Source organism: Rhodamnia argentea, chromosome 10 (assembly GCF_020921035.1).
Source record: "Rhodamnia argentea isolate NSW1041297 chromosome 10, ASM2092103v1, whole genome shotgun sequence".
In the NCBI taxonomy this organism is placed as follows: Eukaryota; Viridiplantae; Streptophyta; class Magnoliopsida; order Myrtales; family Myrtaceae; genus Rhodamnia; species Rhodamnia argentea.
The window spans coordinates 9,146,421-9,174,311 of NC_063159.1; the positions used below are offsets into that span (position 1 = coordinate 9,146,421).

General features: G+C 38.4%; 1 protein-coding gene and 1 pseudogene across 1 annotated transcript; both read right to left on the minus strand.

The window, feature by feature from the left end:
* Nucleotides 1–14,476: 14,476 nt before the first annotated feature.
* Nucleotides 14,477–16,222, minus strand: LOC125312694 (annotated as a pseudogene).
* A 4,739-nt stretch (nucleotides 16,223–20,961) lies between these two features.
* On the minus strand, nucleotides 20,962–26,700 carry LOC115739269. The gene is made up of 7 exons (XM_030672274.2): nucleotides 26,326–26,700; nucleotides 24,870–24,941; nucleotides 24,719–24,786; nucleotides 23,258–23,405; nucleotides 23,084–23,167; nucleotides 22,240–22,329; nucleotides 20,962–21,444 (listed from the first exon to the last, which is right to left on the minus strand). The coding sequence occupies exons 1-7, from the start codon at nucleotides 26,608–26,610 to the stop codon at nucleotides 21,439–21,441; spliced, it is 753 nt and encodes a 250-aa protein (XP_030528134.1). The 5' UTR covers nucleotides 26,611–26,700; the 3' UTR covers nucleotides 20,962–21,438.
* Between the last annotated feature and the right edge of the window lie 1,191 nt (nucleotides 26,701–27,891).

Here is a 27,891-nt window from a genome sequence, read left to right on the forward strand (position 1 = left end):
ATGACTGAGACAGGAAATTGTTTTCAAAGTGTGTTTTTTCTAAGGGTTTTCAAATTTCTTTGGTTTTGAAAGGAGTTGTCCCCATTTTGAGCGAAAATCAATACTTTTGTCAATGCGGACCACATTTATAAGTGGTTTGACTCGATTGAAATGTCGGCATGGAAAGAATACTTACGGGCAGATTCTTATCAACTTCCCTATTATGACCGATTGAAAGAGAATCGATTGGATACTTTTTGTCAATGACAACTGCCAAATGGCATGACAAAATTTTAATTGGTTTAATTGATCTAGAGACGTGAACCATCCGAAATGCGTTGGCATGGCGTTCTTCTCTCGTATCTTCCTAACTTGAGTCCCTACTTCTCGTGTTGTCTAATCTGTAGCCACCCGAGAATATATTTACAATTTTAGGCATATTATTGTGATTCGAGAGTGGAGTTTTAAAATATTTGCTGGGTTTAATTTGATTATAGCCTAGTAATTGTCACAAGGTTAACATGTGGCTCTCTCTTTTAATTGGTTAATAATAGCTTCTTCTTTGGGCAAAAAGATACCAGAGATAGTTGTCAAGGCAAAAATACTTTTCCAAAGGAAAAGAACCTATCCTCTTTTGTTGTTTTAGACTTTGTAGATGATGTTTGATGGGATGCCTCCCTCAAGTCTCTGTCCTAACCATCATGTATTTTGTCATAGAGCTGATCACACCTATCTTTTCAAGTCTATCATTATTTCAAATAGTAAATCAACCCCCCCTCTGTCTCTCTCCCTCCCTCCAAGATTAGGAACAATGAATTTTGGGTTATAATGAACAAGATTGTTATCCACCTATGTATAATTTAGCCTGGTGATCCTAGGATGTTAATTTGGATGGATACCGGAGACATGTAAATAAACTTTGGGCAATTAGGAAGCGATCCTGATTTTCATTTGGCATTGGATTGGAATCACCATTAGATTCGATAAGAAGTGATGCCGTATTTGCTCATGGACTAATTTTGAGGTTTTTTCTCAGCCATCCCACTTTTCAAGGTAATTATAAATTCAGCGTAATCATGTCGAGAACGGTAATTCGTGCCTATTAATATGCTAGGAAACAACGCGGCGAGTTTCCTAGGAATCGCTTTTTCCTCCTCAACCTAAAGTTCAAGGTTCGAATCGTTGAGCTTGACAATTTTTTTGATGGTTAAGCATATAGCCCAAACTAAACTTCTCTTGAAAAGCTACAATCTTGTACAAATGATCAAGAGATTCTACCTCAGCTCTTTCAAAAAAGCGAATTTGGGAATCCTGACTATGCCAATTATCTTGATCTGTCGGGTTTTAATCGCCTAACTAGCTCGGTTAAAGCCCTTGAAGTTGGAATTTTCTTCTTATCGGTCCGACAATATTAGTGTTGCATTACCCTTCTCTGTTGAAATAAAGGACACAAAGGGATTTGCCCAAGTCTTGAAATTTGCTCGAAACCCTCCTATCACACATTTCTGAGTAGCGAACGCTTCACGCACGAGTCGAACATTCTCCATGAGCTTCAAGAGCATTGTCATTCGATCCATGCACTCATTACAAGACATGATTTCCCCATCTAGATAACAGCCTGTAGGACACAGTACAAACGAACAATGATTTACATGATCAAGCTGTGGGAAAAATAAAGCACTCGGAAAGTACGAATCTGGCTACTGCTGAACTGGACCCATGCTCTCCAAGGAGAAGAGGCAGTTGCTAGCTTTCGAAAGTTTCCGTATCGGCATAAACATTCGTCGTGTTTGAAGTCATATTGTGTTTAGATTATCTCCTACCGATGACTTAGGTTTCTGGTGTAAGTGCTTACTCGGCTGCTCATAAAGTCAGCAAGAGTGATGCAGCCTAAAACCCGCAGTTCGTCCTGCCGCGTTCGTTCCATCGATGTTCGAACAATTCCTCGCAAGCGTGATCTCTCAGAGTCATTCCCCCGCCTTCCCAAGACGTAATTGATGAAGAAGAAGAAGAAGAAGAAAAGAACTGCTTGTAGGTTGCAGCATTGAAGTACACGAAACATACATTCATCTTTTGGCTTTAAATAGTAAAGCACGTACATGTTTAAACGTGAGTACTCATAGCAATGCTATTCTTGGAAAAAGAAGGATGCTGAATTTTTTGGACATTCAACAATAGAAGAGTTCGATGGATGATACATAGAGTTATAACGATGTTATGTCTAGACCGGATGCACATAAGTGGAAAATGGCATTGGATGATGAGAGAAAATCTACTAAACAAATAATACATGGCCATTGACTAATCTTCCTCCTATAAGTAGATATAGGCTCTAAATGGGTGTTAGATAAAAAAAAATAATTAAAAGCCGACGGGACATTACATATAAGGCCAGATTAGTGGCCAAAAGCTAACAACAATTAGCATAATGATGACTTTAGCTTCTACACATAATTTGGTAATTCACCAAATGAACTTTAAAATCACCTTTCTAATTGGTGATTTAGAAGAAGACATTTATGTTGATCAATTGGAAGGCTATATAGGAATTGGTCAAGAAGACAAAGTTTGTAGATTGGACGAATCTTTGTATGGGCCTAAACAAGCACCTAGACAATGGTATAAAGTGCTCAAGGAGAATTAACAAGGTTCGCTTTAAATGTAATAAAGCTGAAAATTGTGTTAGGGCAAAGGTAAAAAATAATGATTGTCTCGTTATTACTCTTAAAGTTGATGAATTACTTAGGAAATTAAGGATAATTTGCATAATTTAACTTGACATGCAATTCTTAAACAACCATGCTATATTTGTAATTTAAGAGAAGAAGACAACGGTATTATTATTGGTACCGATGTTCATTTCCTTTTTTGTTAATACTGTTTATTCCTTCGACAAAACAAAAAACAGCCTCTCTTTATTTTGGATCACTTACGTATATGGAAAAAGTTATATCATTGGCTAAATTTTCTTTTTGGGATTGTAAATGAGACTAGAAAACTAACTTTGTATAAACATATTCAATGGTTGAATATGTTTATACAAAGTTGAATGAAGGTTGCCTAGACAAGTATCATTCTATGACATGAAAACTAAAGGGTTGATAGCGTTATGGACCTAGGGTTAATCACAAAATCTGTAGCGTGTTAGAGATGGTTTAGGAAATAACGAAAAGTTAACGGGGAAGGATTTGAAGCGAGATCAACCGTCTCAAACCTATTATGTTTTCATTCATGATATAGACTAGCGTCACTGCATGACCTAGTATGTTTTCTTAGTACACATAGTTGTCGACTCGATCGCCTCAAAATAGAGGGACTAGATTTAAGAATACCTAATCATTTTAGCTTGTAGAGAACTAGGTGAACTCCAAAATGCTTTTTCTCTATATCGTAACTGACGCACGGGCCGAACATTACTTTGTTGTCCAGTTGTATCTTTTAAAACAATCCAGAGACATGACTGCGAAGCAAACCTTATAAACCGGTTAAGTTTAGATCTTTGATCTGTGCAAGTTGCCTTGACCCTCGACCTTTAATCCCAAAGCAATTTCTAAAGGCTGGTGAGATCTGAATAAATGACCCAATCGACTGATGATCGTAATATGGACTGCGGTGCTTCATGATGATTTAGAATCGTTGGACCATAACAGCTTTAAAAGGGAGTCATTGGATCGGAATGTCGCAAAAAAATGCATAAACATAAGCATAAGTCACACCATCTAGGAAACTCTCTTGGTCTCTTTTGCTATTGTTCAAATTATTTAATTTTTCCCGTAACTTCTTAGGGCTACACCCATGACTAGACAATGACAACTATTGGGTTGTTCGTTGATTGATAAGGAAAATTGTCAAAAAGTCTTAAATCTTCTGTATTTTTACTAATTCAATTCTAAACCTTTTTAGTTTGCTAATCCAATTCTAAACCTTTTGTACTCTTACTAATTTAGTCTTAAATCTTTGTACCTTTTACCAATTGAGTCAATCTGGTCAATTTTGACTAGTAATCACCAATGTAGATGCTGGCTGTCCTACGTGGCACAGTCGGCGCCGACGTGAAATTTTTCAATAATGATTTTTTTTTCCTGTTTTCTTCTTTTCTCTGGCTTTCTTTTGTCGGTGGCTGGCGGGGTAGCCGTTAATGGATTTTCAACCTCGGAAACTTTCAATGGTTTCTTTTGGCCCCTGGTCACTTGGCATGACAAAATGGTCATATGGGAGACGAGTAGGATTTTCAGCCTTCAAAACACTTTGATGACGAGATTAGGGCGGAATTAAGATCCGATTGCACTTTTTTTTTTAATGTTAAGACTTAATTTGCTAAAATAAAACGTTAAGGGTTTAGTTAGGCATGGCCACACGCCGTGAACCGCCGGTTCCGGTTCATGAACCGGCGGTTCGGGTTCGTGGCCACTATGGAACCGGAACCAGCCTTTGAAGGGGCGGTTCCGGTTCTGGGGTGGGGTGGGGCCCGGGTGGGGGGGGAGGGAAAGAGCACGCTCTTTCCCTCATTTTTTTTGGCCGGTTCCTAATTTTTAAAGCAGTAATCGGCCCGTGAGGGGCCCGGCTGGTTCCGGTTCGGAACCGCCAGTCCCGGCCAACAGGCCGGTTCCGATTCTTCCACGGGCGGGTTCTGGGGCCAAATTGGCCCCTGGCCATGTCTAGGTTTAGTTGAACAACGGTAAAAATGTTAAAAAGACTAGTTATGTATCATGTCCTTGACAAATAAATGATCATATAAATTGGACATTCCGACGATATCATTCTGTATCTGCAGCCAAAACAATTGACCGACAGATTCTGATGGTAAATTGACTTCACATTCGCGTGTATATGAGAGAGAGAGAGAGAGAGAGAGAGAGAGAGAGAGAGAGTATGTTAAGAGTTGTTGACCAAAATGGACTTTGCTTTCGGGAAAATTTAGGCCCAACGGGAATTGTGGCATGAAACATGGAATCAAGATTCAATATGTGAAGTGGAATGATGGAGACAGGAAAATATTTTGGAATTTTTTTTTAACTTTTATTTTGAGGGTTTTCAGATTTCTTTGATTTTGAAAATACTTGTCCCCCATTTTACGCGAAGATCAATTTTGTCAATGCGGACCATAATTGCTTTACGTTAAATCGTCTGACTCTAATAGAATGTTGGCTTAGAAAAAATACAAACGACCAGATTCTTATCAAATTCTCTATTATGACTAATTGAAAGGGAATCAATTTGATACTTACTGCCGATGACAATTGACTAACAACATCACGAAGTTTAATTGGCTTTATTGATCTTGAGATGCAAACCATCTGAGATGCGTTAGTATGGCTTTCTTCTCGCGTGTCGTCCAAACATGAGTCCCTAATTTTGAGTTTTTGCTCAATTATGAAATCTTCACACGCCGTTCAAATCTGTAGTTACTTGAGTGTAATTTACAATTTTAGGCATATTACTATGATTCGAGAGTGGAAATTTACAATATTTGCTGGGTTTAATTTGATTATAGCGTAGTAATTTTCACAAGATTAACATGTAGCTCTCTCTTAATAATAGCTTCTCGAGAAACAAAAAAATGAAAGATCATGGTCAAGGCAAAGTACTTTTCGAAAGGAACCAACCCTCTTTTGTTCTTTTCGATTACGGATATGTTTGATGAGATGCCTCCCTCAAGTCTCTGTTCTAATCATTATGTATTTTGTTATAGTGCTGATCAAACCTATCTTTTCATCATCCTATGAACCACAAGAAGACTACAAATCATCATTATCTCAAATAATTAATCGACCCTCTCTCTCCCTCCCTCCCTCCCTCCAATATTAGGAACAATTATTTTTGGGTTATAATGAACAAGATTATTAGCCAACCATGCATGACTTGGCATGTGATCTTAGGAGTGTTAATTTGGGTGGATACCGGAGAAATGTAACTAAACTTAGTGCCATGCGGAACCGATCCTTATTCATTTGGTATTGCATTGGAATTGCTATTCGACTTAACGAGAAGTGATGACGTACTTGCTCATGGACTAATTTCAAGATTTCTTCTCGGTCGTCCTATTTTTCAAGTAAACCTAAATTTAGCATAATCAAGTCGAGAACGGTAATTGGTGCCCATTAATATGCTAAGAAACGAAATGGTGAATTTCCTAGGAATCGGGTTTTTCTACTCAACCCGACATTCAAGGTTGCAATCGATGGGCTGACAATTTTCTGATAGTTAAGGGCGCACATGATAACACTTCAGAAGTAGAATTTCTACTTCAGAAGTGCTTCTGAAATTGAAATCCGTTTGGTAAAGACACTTCAAAAGTGCTTCTGAAACTGAAATCCGTTTGGTAAAAATATTAACTTATGGTAGGAATTTCTATTTCTGAAAGAGATTTCTACTTTTGGTTGGATTTTTGGCCAACTTTGAGAAGTAAAAAATTTTTACTTCTCGCCTTCAGAAATCACTTTTTCGACTCCGCCGACCAACGCCCGCTTGCCGCTCGCAGGTGACCGCCGCTCGTCGGCTACCGGTTGTCGGTCGCCGGCCGCCTCCGCCGCTCGACGGCCGCCGGTTGCCGCCGCCGCTCGGAAGTAGAAATTTTATCAAACATCTTTTTTTATCAGAAATCAATTTCCGAAACAGAAATAGAAAAATCAACTTCTGCTTCTAATGGTGTTTTTGAAGCAGAAGTGTTGCCATGTGCACCCTAAGCTTTTGTCTAATCAAATTCATGGACGATAATGTCAACTCAAACTAAAGTTTGAGAGAGCATGCAGATCAATGATCGATGTTGCACGAAACAACCATCGAAGCACCGCAACTTGGGATTCGTTCAAGGCTTAGTTTTACCCCAATTTTTTTTTTTTTTTTTTGGTAAGGAGTTTTACCCCATTTTATCTCTTGAAAAAGCTACAATCTTGTACAAATGATGTAGAGAGTCTACCTCAGCTCTGTGAAGCAAACGAATTTGGGAATCCTCACTATGCCAATTATCGCAATCCGTCGAGTATCAGAGCGCAAGCTTATAATAGCCCAATTAGCTCGGTTAACCCCTTGAAGTTGGAATTTTTTTTCTTATCGGTCCGACAATATCGAAACCCTCCTCTCACATTTATGAACAGTGAACACTTCATGCATGCGTCGATTATTCTCCGTGAGCTTCAAGAACATTGTCACTCGATCCATGCGCACAAGCAAGACAGTATTTCACCGTCTAGATAACAGCCAGTAGGCCAGAGAAGAAATCGAACAATGATTTACAATCTCAACATGCAGAAGCAAAAACAATTCATGATCGGCCGTCTCAAACCTGTTCCATTTTCATCCGCAATATAGACTAGGCTCACTCCGCGACTGAGTATGTTTTTCAGTAGACATAGTTGTCGACACCTCAAAATAGAGGGACTAGATTCGACAATACCTGACAATTTTAGCCGGTAGAGAAGAAGGCGAACTCGTTTTTTTATCTATACCAAAGTATTACATTTTTATCTAGTTTTATCTTTACACATGATCGCGAAGCAAATCCTATAAATCAAAGGAAATCTTTGATTTGTGCAAATTGCCTCGACCCTCGATCCCAAAGCAATTTATAATAGTCGGTGAGATTCGAACAAATGACCTCCTATTTCTCAGCTGAAAATTCCCAGACAACCCAGCCAACCGACGATCATAAGACCGACGGCTGTGCTTCATGATGATTTGGAATCGTTGGAGCATAACAGTCTTTAAAAGGAGCCATTGGGTCGGAATGTCGCAGATAATGCATAAACATAAGCAAAAGTCACACCATATAGAAGCTCTCTCATTCAAATTACTTAATTTGTCCGAACTTCTTAGGGGTACACCAATGACTAGACAGTGACACCTATGGACTTGTCGAATGGTTCATCATCACAGAAGCAGCTAATCGATTGGTGGAGTCCATTTTGTGCATGCTCGATTAAGAGATTTCATCTTCTTTTTGGGACCCTCCATGCTTAACACTGGTCTGGGAGATAATTCATTTCTTCTATTTATTTTTTTATTTTTATTTGTGGTACCATAAAAGGAAAAACAATATTAAAGGACGGTCGATCCAAAATACTTGTTTTTTTATTTAAATTTAATAATACAATAAAACAATAGTATAGTCAATATCCAAAAGATTAATTTTTTGTTGGTGGTTCGGAGGATTTTCGCAGTTTTGGAGCCATATGCATGTGCCATTTCCTAAATGGAACTCACCAAACAAGTAAGCACGGAATTAGTCATTAAAGATTTGGTCGTTCGTTGATTGATTCGTTAATCTTTTTTTTTTATGAATTATATTTTTTTTTGTTTAAAAAATGCATTCAAGTCATGAACTTGCCGGTAATGAATTTTAAACCTCGAAAATCCTAAGTGGCTCTTTGGCCCGCGGTCGCGTGGCATGACAAAAGAGGTCATGTGGGAGACACATAGGACTTTCAGCCTTCGAAACCCTCTGATGGTGAAATTAGGGCGGAATTAAAATTTGATTACAATTTTATAATGTTAAGGACTTAGTTTGTGAAGATAAAACATTAAGGATTCAATTGTCGATGGTAAAAACATTTAAAAAGACTTGTTCTATATTATATTCTCGAAAATTAGATGACTATATTTATTGGACGCTCCTTTGACATTATTCTGATGGTAAATTGTCTTCACAATCTCCGACCTAAAAAAAAAATTGACTTCAGATTCAGTTTAAATTTGACTTAATATTTATTAAATGAATATATGTAGTATAAAGGGAATATTTCAAATAAGAGTCTAAAGTACCATTGTTTTATCAAGTAAGGATCTAAAGTACACATTGTTTCAAATACGGGCATGAAGTGCCATCGTTTTCTCAAGTAAGGCCTCAAGTGGACATTATTTCAAATAAGAGCATGAAGTGCTCTCATTATCTCAAATAAGGATATGAAATGGACATTATTTCAAATAAGGGTGCGAAGTGGACATTATTTCAAATAAGGTACTGAAGTGCCTTCATTGGCTCAAATAAAAACCTAGTCAAGGGCATTTTTGTCCTTTATTTTTTTAATTCTTTTTCCTTTATTTTTTTGTTTTTTCCCTACCATCTTCAATGTCCAAAGAGGGCTGAGAGGGTCTCCCTTACTTGATCTAGCAAGGGCCACCCTCGCTGGCCGCAAGAGAGGTTGGCAAGAGAGGGCCTAGCCTCTCCTAAGTGAGGGTGGCCCTCGCCAAATCCGAGCGAGGGTCATCGCAACGATCCTTTCCGGCCTCGCTTTTGGGCGACTCTCGACCAGCCCTCTCTTTGGTGGCCGGCCACAAATGTAAAAGACAAAAAAGAAAAAAAAAAGAAAAAAGGAAAAAACTTCAAACAACAAAGGACGGAAATGCCATTCACCGGGTCTTTATTTAAAACAATATCCACTTCGGACTTTTATTTGAGCAAATGAGAACATTTCATATTCTTATTTGAAATTTTCCTTGATATAAACTCGTGCACAGGTGAGTATGTTAGAAGTTAGGCGGGTGGTCAGTCATGTGGTTAACCAAAATGGACGTTGCTTTCAGGAAACTTTAGGTCCAACGGGATTTGTGGCATGAAACATGGAATCCAACATTAATATGTGAAGTTGACTTATTGTTACAGGAAAATATTTTGAAAGTGCCTTTCTTGATAATTGAAAACTAATTATTAATCAGAAATTTTCGTGGTTATACAGGAAAATTGCATGGTGAATTTACATACGACTAGTCTCTAATGGACATGAAATCATGGACAAATTCTAGAATTCATCGAGAGTTTTCTAATTGACCAAATTAAGTGACTAGGTCCTCAAAATATTCAAGAATTTTTTCCGCATTTAATCTAAATCAAATTAGCTGCAAAATATTTCTACCTATAGTGTTGATCGAGTTATCAAATGTGATCATGGAAATTACATTGAGATGGTGAGGGATAATTATATAAATGGTCTTGAATTTTGGCCAAATGTATAATATGGTCCATGAACTTTTAGCAAATGTTCAACCTGGTCCCTAGATTAAACGAAAATGTCCAACTGTATTCTTCCATTTATTCAATTTCAGGAACAATATGGAATGTTTTCATATAGTTTAGGGACTGAATTGAACATGTACTAAAAGTTCGGGGATCACATGAAGCAAATTAAAAGTTCAAGGACCATATTGTATATTTTGCCAAAATTCAAGGAGTATTTGTGTCATTTTGTCAAATGGTGAACGTGTTTTAGTGCTTTTCCTAGCTTGTTTTATTCTAATTCCACTGTTATAATCAAGAGCATTGAGCTTGTCTCCTTCATTTTTTCCCCAGATCAAGTTCAAGCTGCCATTTCAAGAAAAAAGTTCTTATAGTTACGGACATAAGAACAAAGGGGGCTTTCGTCAAAAGCTCTGTTCATCCAATTTTGGTCATAACTTCTTCCGACCCAAATCGAGTTTGCAAGTAAAAATTGCAAGATGACGAAGATATATGTCCTCAATTCCCTGCTAAACCAGATTTACTAGTATAACCCAATACTTCCAAACATCATGGCAGAGAGATAAAGCATAACCAAACATCTCTTCAAGGCTTTAAGCAGCAATTAACGACTCTATTATGGTGCTGAAATTTCTTAATATGATTTTTGCACAGGATCTAGTGGATCAATGAAAGGCTCACCTTCCCGCGTCCGAGCGAGTTGACTATTTCATTACTCGAAGTCGAGATCAATGAATTCTTTTCCACTCTTCACCACTAAAATTAGGCAGTGGATCATTTGCAAGGAGAATATTTGGGCCTCCTCTTCTTCTTTTTTTTTTAATCTTTTTAAAGATGTTATCATAACATAGAGCAGGAACATTAGACATAGTAGGAACTTCATCCACAAGTTTCCCATAGATAGATGAAACCTTAATTTGCACATGTAAACTCAACTAAGGGAAACACCGACAGCTTTTATCCTCTCGTTCTCAACTCGTTGTTGATGATTGCCCTCTCCATCTGCGGAAAACAAATCGGCAGTCGGATTAGTAATTGTAACTAGAGCAGCAAATGAGTCATATGTAGCATCAAAATGAAATCTCAGGATGATGTATATAGGATAAACACGCGCTAAAACTTACAAATTGTTCATTCTAATTGGTATAATACTTTGATGAGTTCAATCAGTTTCTACATCCATTACCACGGAAGGAAGATCCATCCTCAACTAGATCAACCAAAATGAAGGCACTACTAATGGAATACTGCCGCAACATGATAACGCATGGCGGCATGAGACTCTGATTAGAGCTTAACCATAGTAATAATCTGCATTACGAGTTCCACACTTCGTTCACAAGTAACGCTTTATGACAAACTCGTCGGAAGAAGTAAAAAGACTACATGACAACCTAAAATTTGCTTCCCAAAGATGTGAAGCTCATCTCATGTTCGATAATGATATTTTCTTTCTTGTTCATCTTAAAGAATTGCTCGGTGATCTCTTGTTTATGAGGAAATTTTGAGCCCGACAAACGTTTTGCTAGTACTTCTCCAGACAATTTGACAGCCTTTTTCGGCCTATCGTTCTTTTAATAATTTCAAAGCCTTTGATGTCCTAAACTCATAAAGTATAAAGAGTTCTTCGCAAGACCATGAACAATTGAGAATACTTTACGTCGTTCAGGAGAAGCATAAATAGAGTTTGTTTAACAAATATAGTACCTAATATAGGATTCCGAGTTTGTCACGAAAGCGGTAGAACTCATTCACCACCCATTCATACGATGTCTCGCAACTAGAAGAGAACCACAAAGCATCAGTGTCAAATAGTTCAATGATAAATACATAGGTAATCACTTTCTGAAAAATTGCAAAAACTAACGGAGAAGCTCATGTCGCATATATTTAGTGGTTGGCATGTGTTGACATAGTCAACAGAGAGGAAATATTTTCAAAATTATTATTCTTATCCTTTCAAAACATTCATCCCTTTCAACTTTTATGTCTTATTAATTTTCAAATTGAAAAAAGTGAAAGCATATAAATTTATTGATATGCATAACTTATTCAGTTCATTAAAAACTAAGTTAGAGAGAGAAGTATACCTTGTTCATGTTTTCAAGTACAACTTATTCAACTTATTCAAACATGTGAACAAGTAGTCAATTTATTTGCTTAATTTAAAATTGTGTTAATGTGATATGAAGGATAGCATATTATATGAAGTCTTTGCTTAATGCTTATTAACTATAACTATCGCAACAAAAAGAAGTTAAAAAGTTTAACTTATTTGAAACATGCATAGGGACATTTTATTCAATTTTGGAAAAAAATATGAAAAAAGTCAAAAACCTATTGCAATTGTGTTAATTTATTCCTAAACTTTTTCTTATTTGTCAATTCAATCATAAACATTTTGCAATTGTGTCAATTCAATCCATCCGACCAATTTTGGCCAACTGGAAACATGATATTTTAAATTTTTTTATTTTTTAGATTTTCTATTTTCCTTTTTTTTTTTTTTCTTCTCCTTCCCTCTTGTTCCTCACTGTCGCTACCACATTATGGCCGAGGCGAGGCTCGACTTCGCCAGCTCGGATCCAGCGACGGTGAGGTTGAGCCTCGTCGTGGCTGGACTAGGCACGGCCTGGCTAGCTGGAGGTACAAGAGGGAGGAAGGAAAAAAAAGAAAAGAAAAGAAAAAATAATTTAAAAAAAAATTAAAACATTATGTCACCAGTCGACCATTGTCCATGTCGGCGCCAGTCGGCCCAAATTCATCAGATGGACTAAAATGACATAATTGTAAAATGTTTAAGACTGAATCGGTAATAAAAATAAATTCAGAACTAAATTGGCACAATTGCAATAGGTTTTTGACTTTTTTCCACATTCTTTCCAAAATTGAATAAAATGTCCCTATGCATGTTTCAAATAAGTTAAACTTTTTAACTTCTTTTTGTTGCGATAGTTATAGTTAATAAGCATAAAGCAAAAACTTCATATAATATGTTATCCTTCATGTCATATTAATATAATTTTAAATTAAGAAAATAAATTGACTACTTATTCACATGTTTGAATAAGTTGTACTTGAAAACATGAACAACATATACTTCTCGCTCTAACTTAGTTTTTAATGAACTGAATAAGTTATGCATAACAATAAATTTATATGTTTTCAATTTTTTTGCCATGCTGAAAATTAATAAAGAAAAAAAAATAAAGAATTCCAAACTAACTGACAATAACTAAAATCTTATTTTCTGATTTTTGTACGATTCACTATTTAACAGAATATTGAATTACAAATTGCTCCAAATATACAAATTTAAGCTTAACTCCCTAAGAAAACTGCATCTTTAGGTAAAGTTCCAAATTGCTCCGAAAACTTTTTCATTTGTCCATAATTTCCCCAATTTTCATATCAAATAACGGTTTCACTTTGAAGGTAATTTTCCACATTACCTTGCGAATATGAATTTATCACGGACATGAAAATGCCACCTCAATCAATTAATGGTAATTTTCGGACTTTTTTTTTTAATGTATAGGCAGATTTGAGACTAGATTGGAAGGCAGCATTTTTTTTAAGAGAGATAATTAAAATTAAAGTCGGTGATTTTTAAAAGCAGTCCAAGCATGCTTCAGTTTCCAAGTAAAAGCCTGCTCTCTGCCAAGGATCACCCTCGTGCTTGGCAATCGGAATTATCTTAGACCTTCCAAGTAGCCTCCGTGAATTTTATTCCCCCATATATGACGTTATGCATGGTAGTCCAATACTGAGGTTTTCGTGGCACAACCGGTCAATTATATGATCGAGAAACACTTCAAGACGCCAACACACTTCACATCTAGGGTTCCCTGAGACATTCTAGGGTTATGTAGAATATTCTCATAAATGGGCGATACTGTAATTGTCACGTACTCTAGAACTTTCATATTTATGTCGGTAGTTGAGTAGATGCGATTTTGGCCTTTGGATTGAGATACGATCAACGGTTGTAACGAGGGCCTTCTACTATATAAAGAGGTGTACTCTCCTTATTTTGATCATCCAAAGAAAAACACTCTTCTCAAGCTAAGCTTAGACTTTCTAATTTTGGGTAGCTCCTCCGGCTAACAAAGCATTTCAAGCTGTTAAGCTTAGCTTGCATTGCTTTCAAAGAGGGGAAATATAAGGGGAAATATAAAGCTAGCTTGCATTGCTTTCAAAGAGGGGAAATATGGGTGAAGGGAGAAAATGAGAGAATTCGGTGAGAACAATAGCCATAGAATTTCTTCTACATGCATATGAAAAAGTCTAGATGCACCTTTTTCCTAGCCAAACAGTCTTGGACAATGGTAACCCCATCAACCACCTACGCGCATTTTCAAATAGAACCACCAACTCACAAAAATAACATTTCATATCTTATTAGTTCTTCAGATTTAATTGAATTGACCCAAAAAAAAATTTGCCGGCAAAAAGATAATTTGACATACGAACTTACATCATCATGCTCTAATTTTCCATTTTTCCTCAAGCGAGATACAAGTCACCGCTACTAAAATCATGGCGTCAATGACCCCGAAAATCCTCCCTGCACGAATCAATTTGGGGCAGCTGTGGCAAAGCACCACAATCAAATTTGGGACAACCACGCCAAATCCCCACAATCAGAACCACGGTGCTGATAGCCGCCGCTGCCATAAGTCCATAGCTAGCATACTGCACCGCCTTGCTTGGAGCTTTTTGGGAGTAGTAGATTGCCATTCCGGCGCCCACCATCGTTCCCACCAACGCTAGAATGTTGATGTCGAGGGGCGGGGGCGGCAGCAGGGCCGACGATTGTGGGGTAGTCGACGGCGGCAAAAGCGGGGTAGCTAGCGGGGGTGGGCTCCGGAATAGCAGCCACCAAGGGCGCGTCCGGACTCTAGTATTCCTTGACCCTGCCTGAGACTTGAGCTACACATTCAGCAACTCCTTCTACGCTAGGCTCTTGAACCACCAGGCCGTCCTTGGCATCGACTAGCAGCTCAACCTCGATGGCGACATTTCCCGGATCAGGAGTTTGAAGCTGGGTTCGAGGACTTCAGGAAGATGTTCACGCTATCAATGAGCCAGATGGGGAACATCAAGGTCTTGATGGGGAACGGGGGAGATTCGCAACACTTGCAAAGTTGTGAACAGGAAATAATCACAACTAAGTCTCGCAAACGTTGTATGATTTGTCCTCAAATGGATTGATGATATTAATGAAATGAAAACTAAGGCATGAAGGATATTGAAAGTAATGTTCATTAGTAGCTCAAATCGCCCAGGAAGGCGTATTTTAGTTTCCCCGGTCAAGAAAATCTACTATTAAATGATTCCTAATGAACAAAAAATGCTTCAGGCAATGATCAATCAAAGGTGTAGCGAACGGAGAAAATGAATGGCCAAATCACTTGCTACCATCTTTCAAGCGCCGGCCCTCTTTCGGATTCCTTTCCAAAACCTGCAAATCTTGCCCAAACATGCTCCAATTGCCGAGTAAAAGCCTGTTCTCTGCCGAGGATCACCCTGTTGTGGTTAGCATTAGTAATTACGTCAACCTCCGCATGTGGGATCTTCATCTTGGTGTTGTTGCTGCACCCCAAGGGGATAACATCGCTGCGGTTGCCGTGAAAAATCACAATCCCTGGATTTCCTTAGAACTTCCAAGTAGTCATCCATGAATTCATTCCCCCACATATCACGTTATGCATTGTATGCAAGGCTGAGTGATGGGTGTGCCTCGTCAAGTCGATCAGGGCAAAATGCAAATCACTGGGACAGAGAATGAACGAAAGCTGCGAGTTAGAAACCACAGTGAAGAAATTACTGCTTTGTGTTTCCTATCTTTTGTAGTAAGAGAAAGGTACGCTTTCTAATTTTGGGTACCTCCTCCGGGTAACAAGCTTCAGGATTCTCTCCCATGTCCTGTGGTTGCGGCAAACAAGGAAGCAGACACATCGATCCAAGTGCTCGTGCCATGACATGACCGATGAGCCAAATGACAGAGGAGGCCACAATCTCTTCTCAGCAAGCTTGCTGTTAAGCTTGCATTGCTTTTCAAATAGGGGGAAGATGGCTGAAGGGGAAAAATGAGAGAATTGTGTGAACGACATGGAATAGTGTAGATGTAGCTTTTTTCCGTGGCATAAAGTACGTTCTTAGTGCACTCATCGGTGCAACTGGGGTGATTGATGCCACGGACTCCGCATACTTTGCAGCTAAGGCCAGCGCGATTATGCATCCCATGGCGTGCGCAACTAAATGGGAAGAATTTAACCGATATGTCATCAAAAAAGAGCAACATTCAGAAGAAGAGCGCAAGAAAAGAATGCAAAAGCTCGAACGAAATTACCTGGCAGAGTCTCTGAACAACGACATGAAGCTTAAGCGCACCGTTGCACGCCCAAGAAATGCACGAGTCACAGCCACAATCAGACCACCTACTACGATGATTCATCGTCACTACCCTCCCTGCCGAACCAGAAAGATCCCACCTTTCGACCAATCGGAGCATACCCATTTCCCTGAAACCATTTCTCCTGCCGGACAGACTCTCGGAGACCTCGCTCTCTCCGTCGCCTCCGCTTGCCCAGCTTCTCCCGCTGGCTCTGTTCTTGTTGCAGTAACGAGGAGAGGGCTTTCCTTCGATGAACGCATCGAGGAAGCAATACAAAACACGCACAGGGAGGTGATGAGGAAGTCGAGGAAGAGGAAGGCGAGGCAAGTGAGGAGCGAAACGAAGAAATGGTGGGTGCGAGTGCGATCAGTCAGATTATCCAGACCATGTGGGAATTCCCTAATGATTCGTAGTGAGTGTCTCCTAAAATTAGTCGAGGATCACTTATGAACTCTCGGATAAAAGATCATCGGATTCCTGAAAACGTTATCTAGTCCATAGACAAGCGTAGATCGACGGTAATTGAACGCTGTCGACAATGCTAGGATCTCCAACATTTTCCTTAACAAAATAATCTTGCTTATTATTTGTATCGACATCATTTCCAAAGAAATCGAAAGTTAATAATCAGAATTGCAAGCTCGTGTAATGCTGAAACAGTGGATCTCCAATACGTTCGCTCCCTTTCTGCGGATCTTGAATGAAATTCCTGTTGAAGCTTTGTTCCCTACACGCCGGCGAATGACCTCTCGTCTACTGTCGGATATTGTCGATGGCAAATTTCGGGCATCGGATAAAAAGAAAGAACGTTGGTTAGTTCTCTCTGGACGTTAGTTTCTACGTGGACAACAGTTTACACTTTCTCCGAAACGCTCTAAAGAATAGTAACGCTCCCGACACTCCCTCGCACTTGAACGAACTACGATTCTCATAAGGCCGCATTTCTTCGGAGGCACTTAATCTGTGGACGGTGGGTACGTTCCTTCATATGATCGTATCAGTGATACAAATTTGTGATTCTATTGGGCATTGTTTCATATGTTTTCAGCATCGTTCTAGATATGGAATTCGTTTCCTTCACTCCCGGACCATGTCGCACATTTCTCTTCTCCTCCGCTCTTGGGATAAATGAGTTGGCTGACAACGGTTGCAGATTTGGCCAAGATGTTGTTTCCAGACTCAGCAGAGCCTTCTCCTTATCAGAGAGTTGACATGTGGCGTTGACTAGTCAATGATCCGGCGGCACTAGCCGGAAAATGTCAAAACTACCCAAACAATTTGATTTTTTTTTGCCCAAACTCAGCCTACCTAGCTTACAAGACTCCCTAAGGCTGCGTTTGGTCGTCCAGATAAAACTCAGAATATGATATGTTTTATCATATCCCGCATTTAGTAGTTGTCCAGGACAAGATAAAAGGGATATAAGAGGATATAAAAGGAATAAAATAATCCTAGGGGAGAGTTGGGATAAAGCCGGATAAGATTTCTCTTGTCCATCGCTCAAGCCACCCCTCTCCGCCACGGCCCATTCACCTCTCTACCACGCCTAGCTACCTGTCCGGCCGCGGGCCGCCACTCCGGCAAAGGTGACGTAGTTGGTGGTGGTCCCGAATCATTATATTAGTGACATTTTTGCGACAAGGCGAGAGTAATGTGAAGTAGGGAGCCACTTCAATTATTCAATTTTACATATATATATATATATATATATATATGCTGTTTTATGATTTTTTATTTTTTATTTTTTTGGTTGAAATGCTGTTGTATGATTCGAGAGTAGAAATTTACAATCCTTGCTAGGTGTAGTTTAATTTTAGCTTAGTATTTTTCCCTTGGCCTGCTCGTAGCTCTCTTTTTAGATGCTTGATAAAAGCTTCTTGAGAAAAAATTTATAGGGATCGTTGTCTAGGGAAAAGCACTTTTCGAAATGGAAAAAACTTACCCTCTTTGCCTCTCTTTTTATTATTATTATTATTATTTGGTAGATGAGATAAGATGCCTCCCTCGATGACACCCATCTTTTTCTTCATCGTATTAGTCGAAAGAAGAGCAGAAATCGTCGTTGGTTTCAAATAATAGATACTCTCTCTCTCTCTAGGATTAGGATCGTGCCTATCCCGATTCTAATGCATTGTAATTGATATTATAGTAACTTACAAAGACTATATCTCTCTGTTTTCACTCGTTCTTTGCAGGTATCGTTTTCATCTTTCTTTGCTCTTCCGTCATCCATCAATGGCTGCGAATCCACCACCAGACCTTCAAGAGTCGGCCAAGAGAACAGGAGATACCCCTGTTGGAGATTTAGAATCGGTCATACCGAGGCCGACGGATACCCGAGGAGGAGACCTAAATGCCCCTCAACCGGCACGTAGCTGCGCAGCTAGGTTCTTCTCTGACGAATATACCAAGGCCGCGTACACCGTAACGGTCATCTTGGCCGTACTTAGTTTCGCCGTGATCCTGGTTGGTTTTCCCCTCAAGCATCCCGTTGTTCTTCCTCTCGAAATTTTGGCATTTTTATGGGCTGGGTTGGTATCCATTACTCTCTTCTTGCTGCTAGTCGGATGGGCGTGTGGTCATGGCACAATGGTGCGCAATGGGTTGTGGCTGTTCCATCTGGAATTCTACCCGACCTTGATTTTATTCAGTGTCGTGACAAATTACGGTGAGAAGAGGGCTTAACGTTAGCATAGATTTTCTTAGCTCGGATCTCTGCCTCTTTTTTTTCGTTTTAGGGGGTTGGTGGTGGTGGTGGTTTGTTGGGTGGTGGTGTTTCAGATTTGACACCTATGTTCTGATTTTGGTACTTGGTTGTAGGTTTGGAAATTGCCCTTCTTTCCGTGTCTGCATCTTTTCTTGTCTTTTTGTTACTCAAATTCAATTCATCCTGTGAAGATATCTTTTTTTCATCTTTGTTGCTCTTGTATCATCCATCAACTCCTGTCAATCTTTGTTGCTCTTCCATCATCCATCAACTACTGGCAATCAATGGCGAATCCACCACCAGAAACTTCGAGTGTCATCGGCCACCACCGAGTGAAGTGAAATCGAGCCGAGGCACTCTAGTTCCAGATTTAGAATCGGGTATCGATAGGCGGATGGACATGTCATACGGATTTTCACAGAGGTGGCGCTCATCTCTGTCCTCCTCGCAATTTTAGGCGCCGCGGCCCTGATTCATCTTGCCCTCGAGCATCGCGGTCCCATTCTCAAAATTTTCACGTTTTCATTTACCGGGGTGGTTTATGTTAATCTATTCTTGCTGCTAGTTGGACGGAGGTGCGGCTATGGCAAAATGGTGCGCGTAGGGGGTGTGCTTAGCCCGCTGCGAACTCTTTCTGATGATGATCTTCTTCTTTGCGATGAAGTGCTTTCAGGAACGGTGACCAAGAGGAAGATGGGTCGGTGTTTGCACAGATTTTCTCAGATGTTTTAAAGGGTCTTTGCTCTTTGCGCCGATGTTTCATAGAGTGATTTTGGTACTTCATTGTAGGGTTGGAAGTTAGCTGTATTTTTTCCGCACTTTGTTCGGTCTTTTGCACTCAAATTCAGTTCACCAGGATTATCTCTTGATCTGTTCCGATTCTCACTGTAACTTCAAAAGACAACTTAAAAAATAAAAATAAAAAAGATAAAGAGGATAGCATGAGGAGTTTATAAATTCATCGGGATTTTCTCTTGATCTATTTCTCACTCTAATTTCAATGGATATTTAAAGAAAGAAAATTCAAAGAGATAAAAGATGATCACATGAGGGATTTATTGACTTCAGTATTTCTCGTCTAGACTTTGTGTAATTAACAAGAGTTTAGTATGACGTGTTGTAAATTCAAAAGGGAATTAACAAGAGTTTAGTATGACGTGTTGTAAATTCAAAAGGGAAAAGAAGGAGTTCATACCATCAGTAGAGTTTGTAAGACCACGACTGATCTTGTCAAATGAATAAGATTTATAGATAATTCAATAGAAAATAAAGATAAACATCGTTTTATGTAAAGTATATTGATAGATAATTTATTCAGCAAATTGAATATTAAGTTAGAAAGAGAAATAGATCTTATCAGATGAATAAGATTTATATTTTGAAGTATATGTCAAGATGGGAATGGATGCACAGTTAATCTAGTTAATTTAAAATATTTTAGTACAATTTGGAGTTATAGCTTATGTTAGACTTTTTTGCTTACTGTTCATTAAAGATAGATACTGCACTAACACTAATTTACTTTAAAGAAGTTTAATATCACAGCACCACTTGTTTATAAAAAAAATTAAAAAATTTAATATTGGCATTTCATTCAATTACTAATTTTAAATATATCTCAAGTCCTTTAAAAGCAAATCAATAGAAAATAAAGATAAACATCGTTTTATGTAAAGTTCGCCCGATTGGAAATTGATTCAAAAAAAGATAAGGAGAGAAGCCCATAAACTTTTATATGTTAGTTTGTTGTTTGAACAATTTTTCAAGCAGTACAATTCCGACAATATTTAGCCAACGGATAAAAAGACATGATCTTCGGAATAAAGGACAAGCATTCTTTAGAAGTACACCTTAGACCATGAAAAGGGTGGTCCTACAGTTTTGTTTTCCATGTCCATAAAGTTTATAAAGCTCCAGCAAGCGAAATGCCTACTCGAGCAATTCATTGGTATCCAAATTATTTACACTTCTCATTCTTAAATGTCAGAGCCCACACTGAAGAACACCCTAGTCGTGGAAAGGCCAATACAGAACAACCACAACGATCGATTCTCGATCAAATTAAACTTACAGAAAATAAAAGAAAAACCATCAACACTCATTTACATCGATTTTTCGTCTCATATTCCCCTCACCTTACATTAATCAGTCAATTTCTCTCCTTTTCCATGTCATTTCTTTGACTTGTACTAGTCTTTTTTCGTTCCAATTTTATGTTTTTTTGTTTTCTATTATTTGTCGAGGTCAGAGTAAGAGTGGAAAGACTACAACTACACCTTCAGTTGAAATGCAGTTCCCCCACATCAAGTACTCCGAAGAGTCAGATCCATAAGCAGCACACCCTCTCTTCAGGTAAAAGTAGACAACCAGCTATCCATGATTTTGCCAAGACAGTTTCACTTAAACCTGGAAGAAATACATCATAATAGAATGGAACAGAATCAGCTTTAGGTGGTGACAGAAACTCTAAATTAGGAAAATCTCCTGATGGTTGACATATTAAGACAAATACAAACTATATATTTCAGACTTCATAACTATTTTTCGCCAATATATTTTACATGTATCATGATATTGAGTTAACACAACCCAACAAATTCCATGACTTTTTATATTCTTGAACTTTATTACAACATCAAAGATTCAACCAAACCAATCTTCCTCACAAAACCAGCACCAGGGAAAAAAGAACTAAAAGTGGCAGTAAACTGAACTAATTTAGAAGAAAGGAAGTCATCGAGTCTTCATGTATGCATCTTCTTATTTAGACACAAAGAATCCTGTTTAGTAACCTGTCAAAATGTAAGGTTAATTGGGAATTCTCCCCAACCTTTAAGGTATATAGCAAAGACCCCTGCCCTCTAAATCTTGACAAGTGCCCCCAACCATTAGGATAGGTAAAGACCTCCCACTACCATAGGTTGGGGAATATTTGCAAAGTTAAAAAGGATGGGGAAATTTGTAATTAACTGAAAAGTGTATCCTCTCTTTCCTTCTTTTGTTTACCCCAACGCATGAGTATCTTTGAGCAACCCATGATGTATTATCAACACTCTTCGGATCAGTTGCAATGCAACATTATTTAATCCTGGTATACATAAAGTGGCATAAACAAACCACAGCTTTCGTTTATCATCAAGTCATCTATAAGGCTCTCAGCTTCAATTTAATCGTTCAGTCAAGTGAGACAGAATGGTGTACCTGTCTCCTACGGCTTTGTATGTACCAAGATCTGGCCATTATGTAGCATGGCAAGAGAAAACCAGCAAATTGAAGAACTGATACCTGAAACTGAATTTCCAATATTACAATTACTTTTCATGATGTAAAAACTAGTCAATAGAGATTATTATCACTGAAAAGTTCCATGCACTTAGCACATTCACATTCTTTCATTGATTTAAAAGCTAAAAGCCTACAACATGAACTAATGAGCTTGGCTGACCAGACTATGATCAAGATTAATAGATTAATATCAAGAAATAACATAATCAAATTGTCTCACTAAATTAAAACACACAATCATGCACTCTTTTGTAAGTGGCAACAACTTCAATAAAACAGAATCAATCTTGGATCGGAAACAGTAACTACAAATGTTGCCATAGCAAAACTTGCATTTGTTCCCAAAACGTTTCATTTTTCAATCCTATAAGTGCTATTCTAGACATCTCAACCTAATAGGGGCCTATAAGCGAAGGCAGGGTACACATCTATCATTTCAAAATCACAGGAAGTAGTTACAGTCTATCATTTCAAAATCGCAGGAAGTAGTTACAGTCTGCCAACTGCTCAGTGCACCCACCTCCACAGCTTCACTCATGTAATGAGGCAAAAAAGGGAATGCAAAATAACTTATGTAAGGATATCGAAATATTCGAAGGTCTGAGATACATCTGCTGCTCCACACACCACGAAAATTTCCCCCAATCATGTACGCTATTTGTTGAGAAAATGATTCTGGAGAAAAAGTATATTGTGCTGCTATATTACTGTTGCAGGCACACTCGAACATTCCAAAGCATTGTTGGTATCGGAGGCTTACATCGAAAAACATTGATGATTCTTGCACCATTCCAGTTTCTCGTGTAATCATGAGAGCTTGGCGTAGAAGTAGAATTATCAACAACTGCCAATTAATGATCCACGTTTATTTACTGATAGAGGGCAATAATTGATAGAAGATTAGCAACACCAAATCCTTGTTCCGATCACTTACAATGAGAGCCACGGAACGGAGGCAGGCAATGCTACTACTACTTTCAACAGCATACTCTTCATAGTCAGATCGCAGAAATTGCCTTTCAGCAGCAGCTAGCGCTATAAGATGAGAATCACGAAGATTGATATGTGGGCCCCATGCTCGCCTAATCGACAGAAGCACATGATATTTTAGGCTACAAATGCTCAGCAAGGACACAGAATGGTGAATCAAAGATGTGACATGCATATCCAAAGTTAAACATTAAGACCTTAGCATGCAAAGATGCAACAAGCAAAGGCATAGCACCATCAGCTAAGATGAGCAAGATGCTATGAATCTATATCAAATTTGCAGCTGAAATTTCAGGTCTGTAATTCAGTGAAATGAAACAAGGTTGGACATAAGCATGGAGAAACTAGGCGAGTTTTGACTTGACAACTTGGAACAAGAGAGATTAAAGCTGGAAACAGAAGTTGTGATCGATTCATAACCAGCAAGTCCGTGGTCATAGCATCCAAATATTCTGCAGGACAATAGGGTACAACCCTGGGATCTCACTTCAAGCTAAAGTACAGTGTGGTATTAAGAACGAAGAATTGATGTGTGAATCTGCCAGATCAGACAACCTAACAAGAGTACAAGCAACAGTATCGATAGCATCTAGAAGAATATCTCCGCCGTACACTTGTAAATGATAGATCATTGGGAGACCGATTGATTTATTAATCTTTTTGGGGAAAATGCCTGCAATTATGTAAAATGACACACCATATTAGCATATGCAACTTCTTCCCTTCCTAATACGCCTTAACAAGAATAACATAGCTTGGAAGTAGGTGCTATTGGAAGTAGACTTTAAATAAAATAAAAAGTTTCAAATAAACAAGTTGAAGATAAAAGCTACTTGGTTCAGATAACGTGCATGTTTATAACTGAATACATTGAAAGACAGAAAGAGATTGAGTAAATGAGAATGCACAAAAGAAAGTGATATTCTTGTGGATTAATAGTGGCTGTCGATGCCTTAGTCATTTCCAAGTGTTACCCAAGGGGGCATCCACTAAGCTGATTGAGCTTTGGAGTAAGACCAACAATTGTCAGGTAACTATGAATATGTTTTCTTTACCCATTATATATAAAAAGAGAAATGAGACAATAATGAGGCCAGAGGAGACCAGAGGAATGACACGAGGAAAAAGGCCATTTTCTTGATCATCAATATCCATGCAAAATATCTCCCTCATATATAAAAAAAAAAAACCTAACAATGGAAGTAAATAAGAAGTTTTAACCAAAAGCTAAATAACAGTAAGTAAAATCCCTAAAACATCCAAAGGAGCATGACTTTCTCTAAGATGGTAGAAGATGTTAATTGTAGATTGTTAAAATAAAGCATATCTAGACATTGGTGGCCAACTAAAGTAAAAGTATGCTCCCTACAGGGATTTTATGTTCTTCATGAAGCTTACAAGTTACCTGACATCAATGGCCACAAGATCGGGACTGATAGTGGCAGGTGGCGAAGAATAATTTGGAGAAAAAACCTATCACATAGAAAACCAGACCTTTTATATGTGAATTTGCATATTCATCATATATAGATTAAGAAGCTAAGATGCAGTCCCACCTGGTTGCAAATCTCACAGTTGATGTCACCTTTTTTGTTGCACCACCTTTGAATGCACTTCCTGTGGGCAAACTACAAGAAAGATGAGAGCTGATATCATCAGACAATCCAAACACTCCAATGCTTAGAGCAAATCCTACTGATTTCAACTTAGGGATCAATTATAAACCAAAGCAAGACTTGGTCATAATCTCAACCAACTTAAGCACAGAAGTACATCTCCTTGATGAGAAGTCAGGAAGGAATAACAAAATTATGATCCCACTATTTGTGGGTATATGTAGTGAAAGAGGTAGCTGCCACCCCTCTTCTTCATGTATACATTAAAAATCTAATGCATCGTGCTATTAATTAAGGCATCTAAGTGACTAGTTTCACATTTTAAACCCAGAAATCACACGGCATGAATCTTTGAACAGTCATTACCATACATGGTCGTGTACCACAAAATACCTCTGTTTTACCATGTTCAAGTCATTCCTCTATGTTAAACTAACAGAATCTCCCTTTCCTGTCAATATTGCCGTGTCCATTTTCTTACTCGTGGTTTTGTTGGGTATTAGATGAGGAAGATAGTAATCTTGCTAACTAACCCATCCATGTGAGTCATGAACTAGATGGGGAGGCACTTGGGTACTACAAAAGAGTCGTGGTTAAATATTCCACCATTTACCAATGCTTGTTTAAATAGCTTCACATTGCATTCTGAGCATTGGTCAAAATTATGGTGTGTGCATTCACGGTATAGCTGATGCATTTGTTTTAACTCGCTAGCCAGACATCCATACCAGTAATGAATCAATTGTTTGGCAAATAGAGAGATCGCCCCATGAGACCCTTCGTTCCCCAGATCCATCCCACGCCGGCTTGAATTCTCCATAATAAGTATCAGAAAGTCTCTTCCCACTCTCTTACTCATCCACTTAATTTGAAGTCTTCTGTTCATCGTGGAACAAGTTATTTGGTGTCATTGACATAATGATTTGTCAAACAAAGCCAGTAATCGTCATTGACATACTACTTATTTCCCATTTCATCTGTTATCGCCCCTCGCAGAAGAAATCAGAGTAAATATGCAACAGTATACCAAACCCCAACAAAGTCGTAAATGCAAAAAATTACTGCAACACAACCACTGAAATTAAAAGCCGTCACGCGGTTGAGACCAGCCCCGGAAAAAGAAAAATTGCAATTTCCACGAAGCTCCACCTCTACCAAAGGGGCAAAAAAAAAAAAAAGATTACTTGTTTCCCTTTACCTTCTTCAACTAAGAGTGGCCACACTGGAGTTTGAAAATCGAGACCCTTGATCACAGAGAGAGAGAGAGAGAGGATTCATCTAAGTCACAGAATTCGCGAATGTCAACCCAGGAAAACATCTGCCTTTCAACAGCCAACTTGAACCGCAAAAAGGACAGAAGAAAACGAAACAAGCTCGAATAGAGACAGAGAGAGACCTTGAGAGTACCGCTACAGGCACAGGGAGACTCCATGGCCTGGACTTCGTCCTCCTCCTGGCATATCCTGCACTCCACCACCACTCTCTCCCTCGCCTTCTTCTTCGCCGCCGCCGCCGAGCACCCTTCCCCTCCGTCGACCACCACCACCACCACACCCGCCATCGCTTGCATTTGCTTCTCTCTCTCCGGCGCTCTGCCCTCGCCGTCCACCGCCGAATCGGAGCGTGCCACCGCCGGCTTCGCGGTGGCCCCGTCCACGCGCACCATAATGTCGTCCACCATCTCTCTCTCTCTCTCTCTCTCTCTCTCTCTCAAGTGATGCCGAGTCAATGGCAGTTTCTCTCTCTACAGAGGACGAAGAAGAGGAGGAATAGTGGGGAGCGTGCGTTTTAAAAAAGCAGAGCACGAGCTTCTCTGGGGACGTAATTCTGGTTAAATTGGGACCCTCCTTGTTTTACTCTTCCGTGAATGGTCCAAATTGCCCCCACTGTTGGGCTTGAACTTCGTTCATGTCCGAGCAAAATATCTCCATGCCAGTAAATATTGTTCATTTTTAATTTCCTCTATTTTCATAACATGCAAAATCCATACTCTAAAAAATCAAATGTTTTTTCATTAAATATACTTAGCAGATACTCTGTCCCTTAATGAGACATCTTATAACTATATGTTGGGTTAATACCGTAAAAAATCCTAAATTGATGCACATGTAAAAATATCCCGAACTAATTTTTTAACTATAAAAAATTTCAAACTTATACACCTGTAAAAAATTTACCTGTCGGTTTCTGTTAACGAATATTCCAATTTTAAGTTATTGCCCTCTATTTGTCACAGTTGTATTAATTTAAGTTTTTTCGTGGTATTAGCCCAATTTAATAGAAATTTATGGGGGGTAAGTTTGTCGCATGTGTACCAATTTAGAGTTTTTTATGGTCAAAAAATAATTTTCAGTAAATTTATCATAAATGTATCAGTTTAAAGTTTTTGTGGTTAAAAAATTAATTTTTAATAAATTTATTACAAATATGTCAAATTGAAGTTATTCGTGATGTTAACCCTATCATGTTCTAAAACCATTGCCCCGCCCTAATACATTTTATCCAATTGAATTTAAGGAACAGTCATCAAATGCATTACAGTTTCACGCTCGTGCGTCTAAGGTGCATGCAAGTGATGATCCTATGACATTTGAAACCGAAGATTGGTACTTGCTAATATTGTATCGTAATCATTTTCTCATAGTAATTGGTATAGCAAAATGATTAAATTACGATGAGAAAATATTAATTCTCTAAACCTCTTAAGCATATCAAATTATGGTGTCTTCTTTTGGTTTTTTTTTTTTTTTTTTCATATTTCCTATTTTTATTAGGAAAAATGACACAAATGTTCTCTCAACTTTAATTCAATATACAATATAATCTACGAACTTTTAATTTGTTCAATGTAGTCCATGAACTTTTAGTACATGTTCAATTTAGTCCATAGACTATATGAAAATGTTCAAAATTGTACATAATCTAAAATTTATGGAAATACAAATTTGAACATTTTCATATA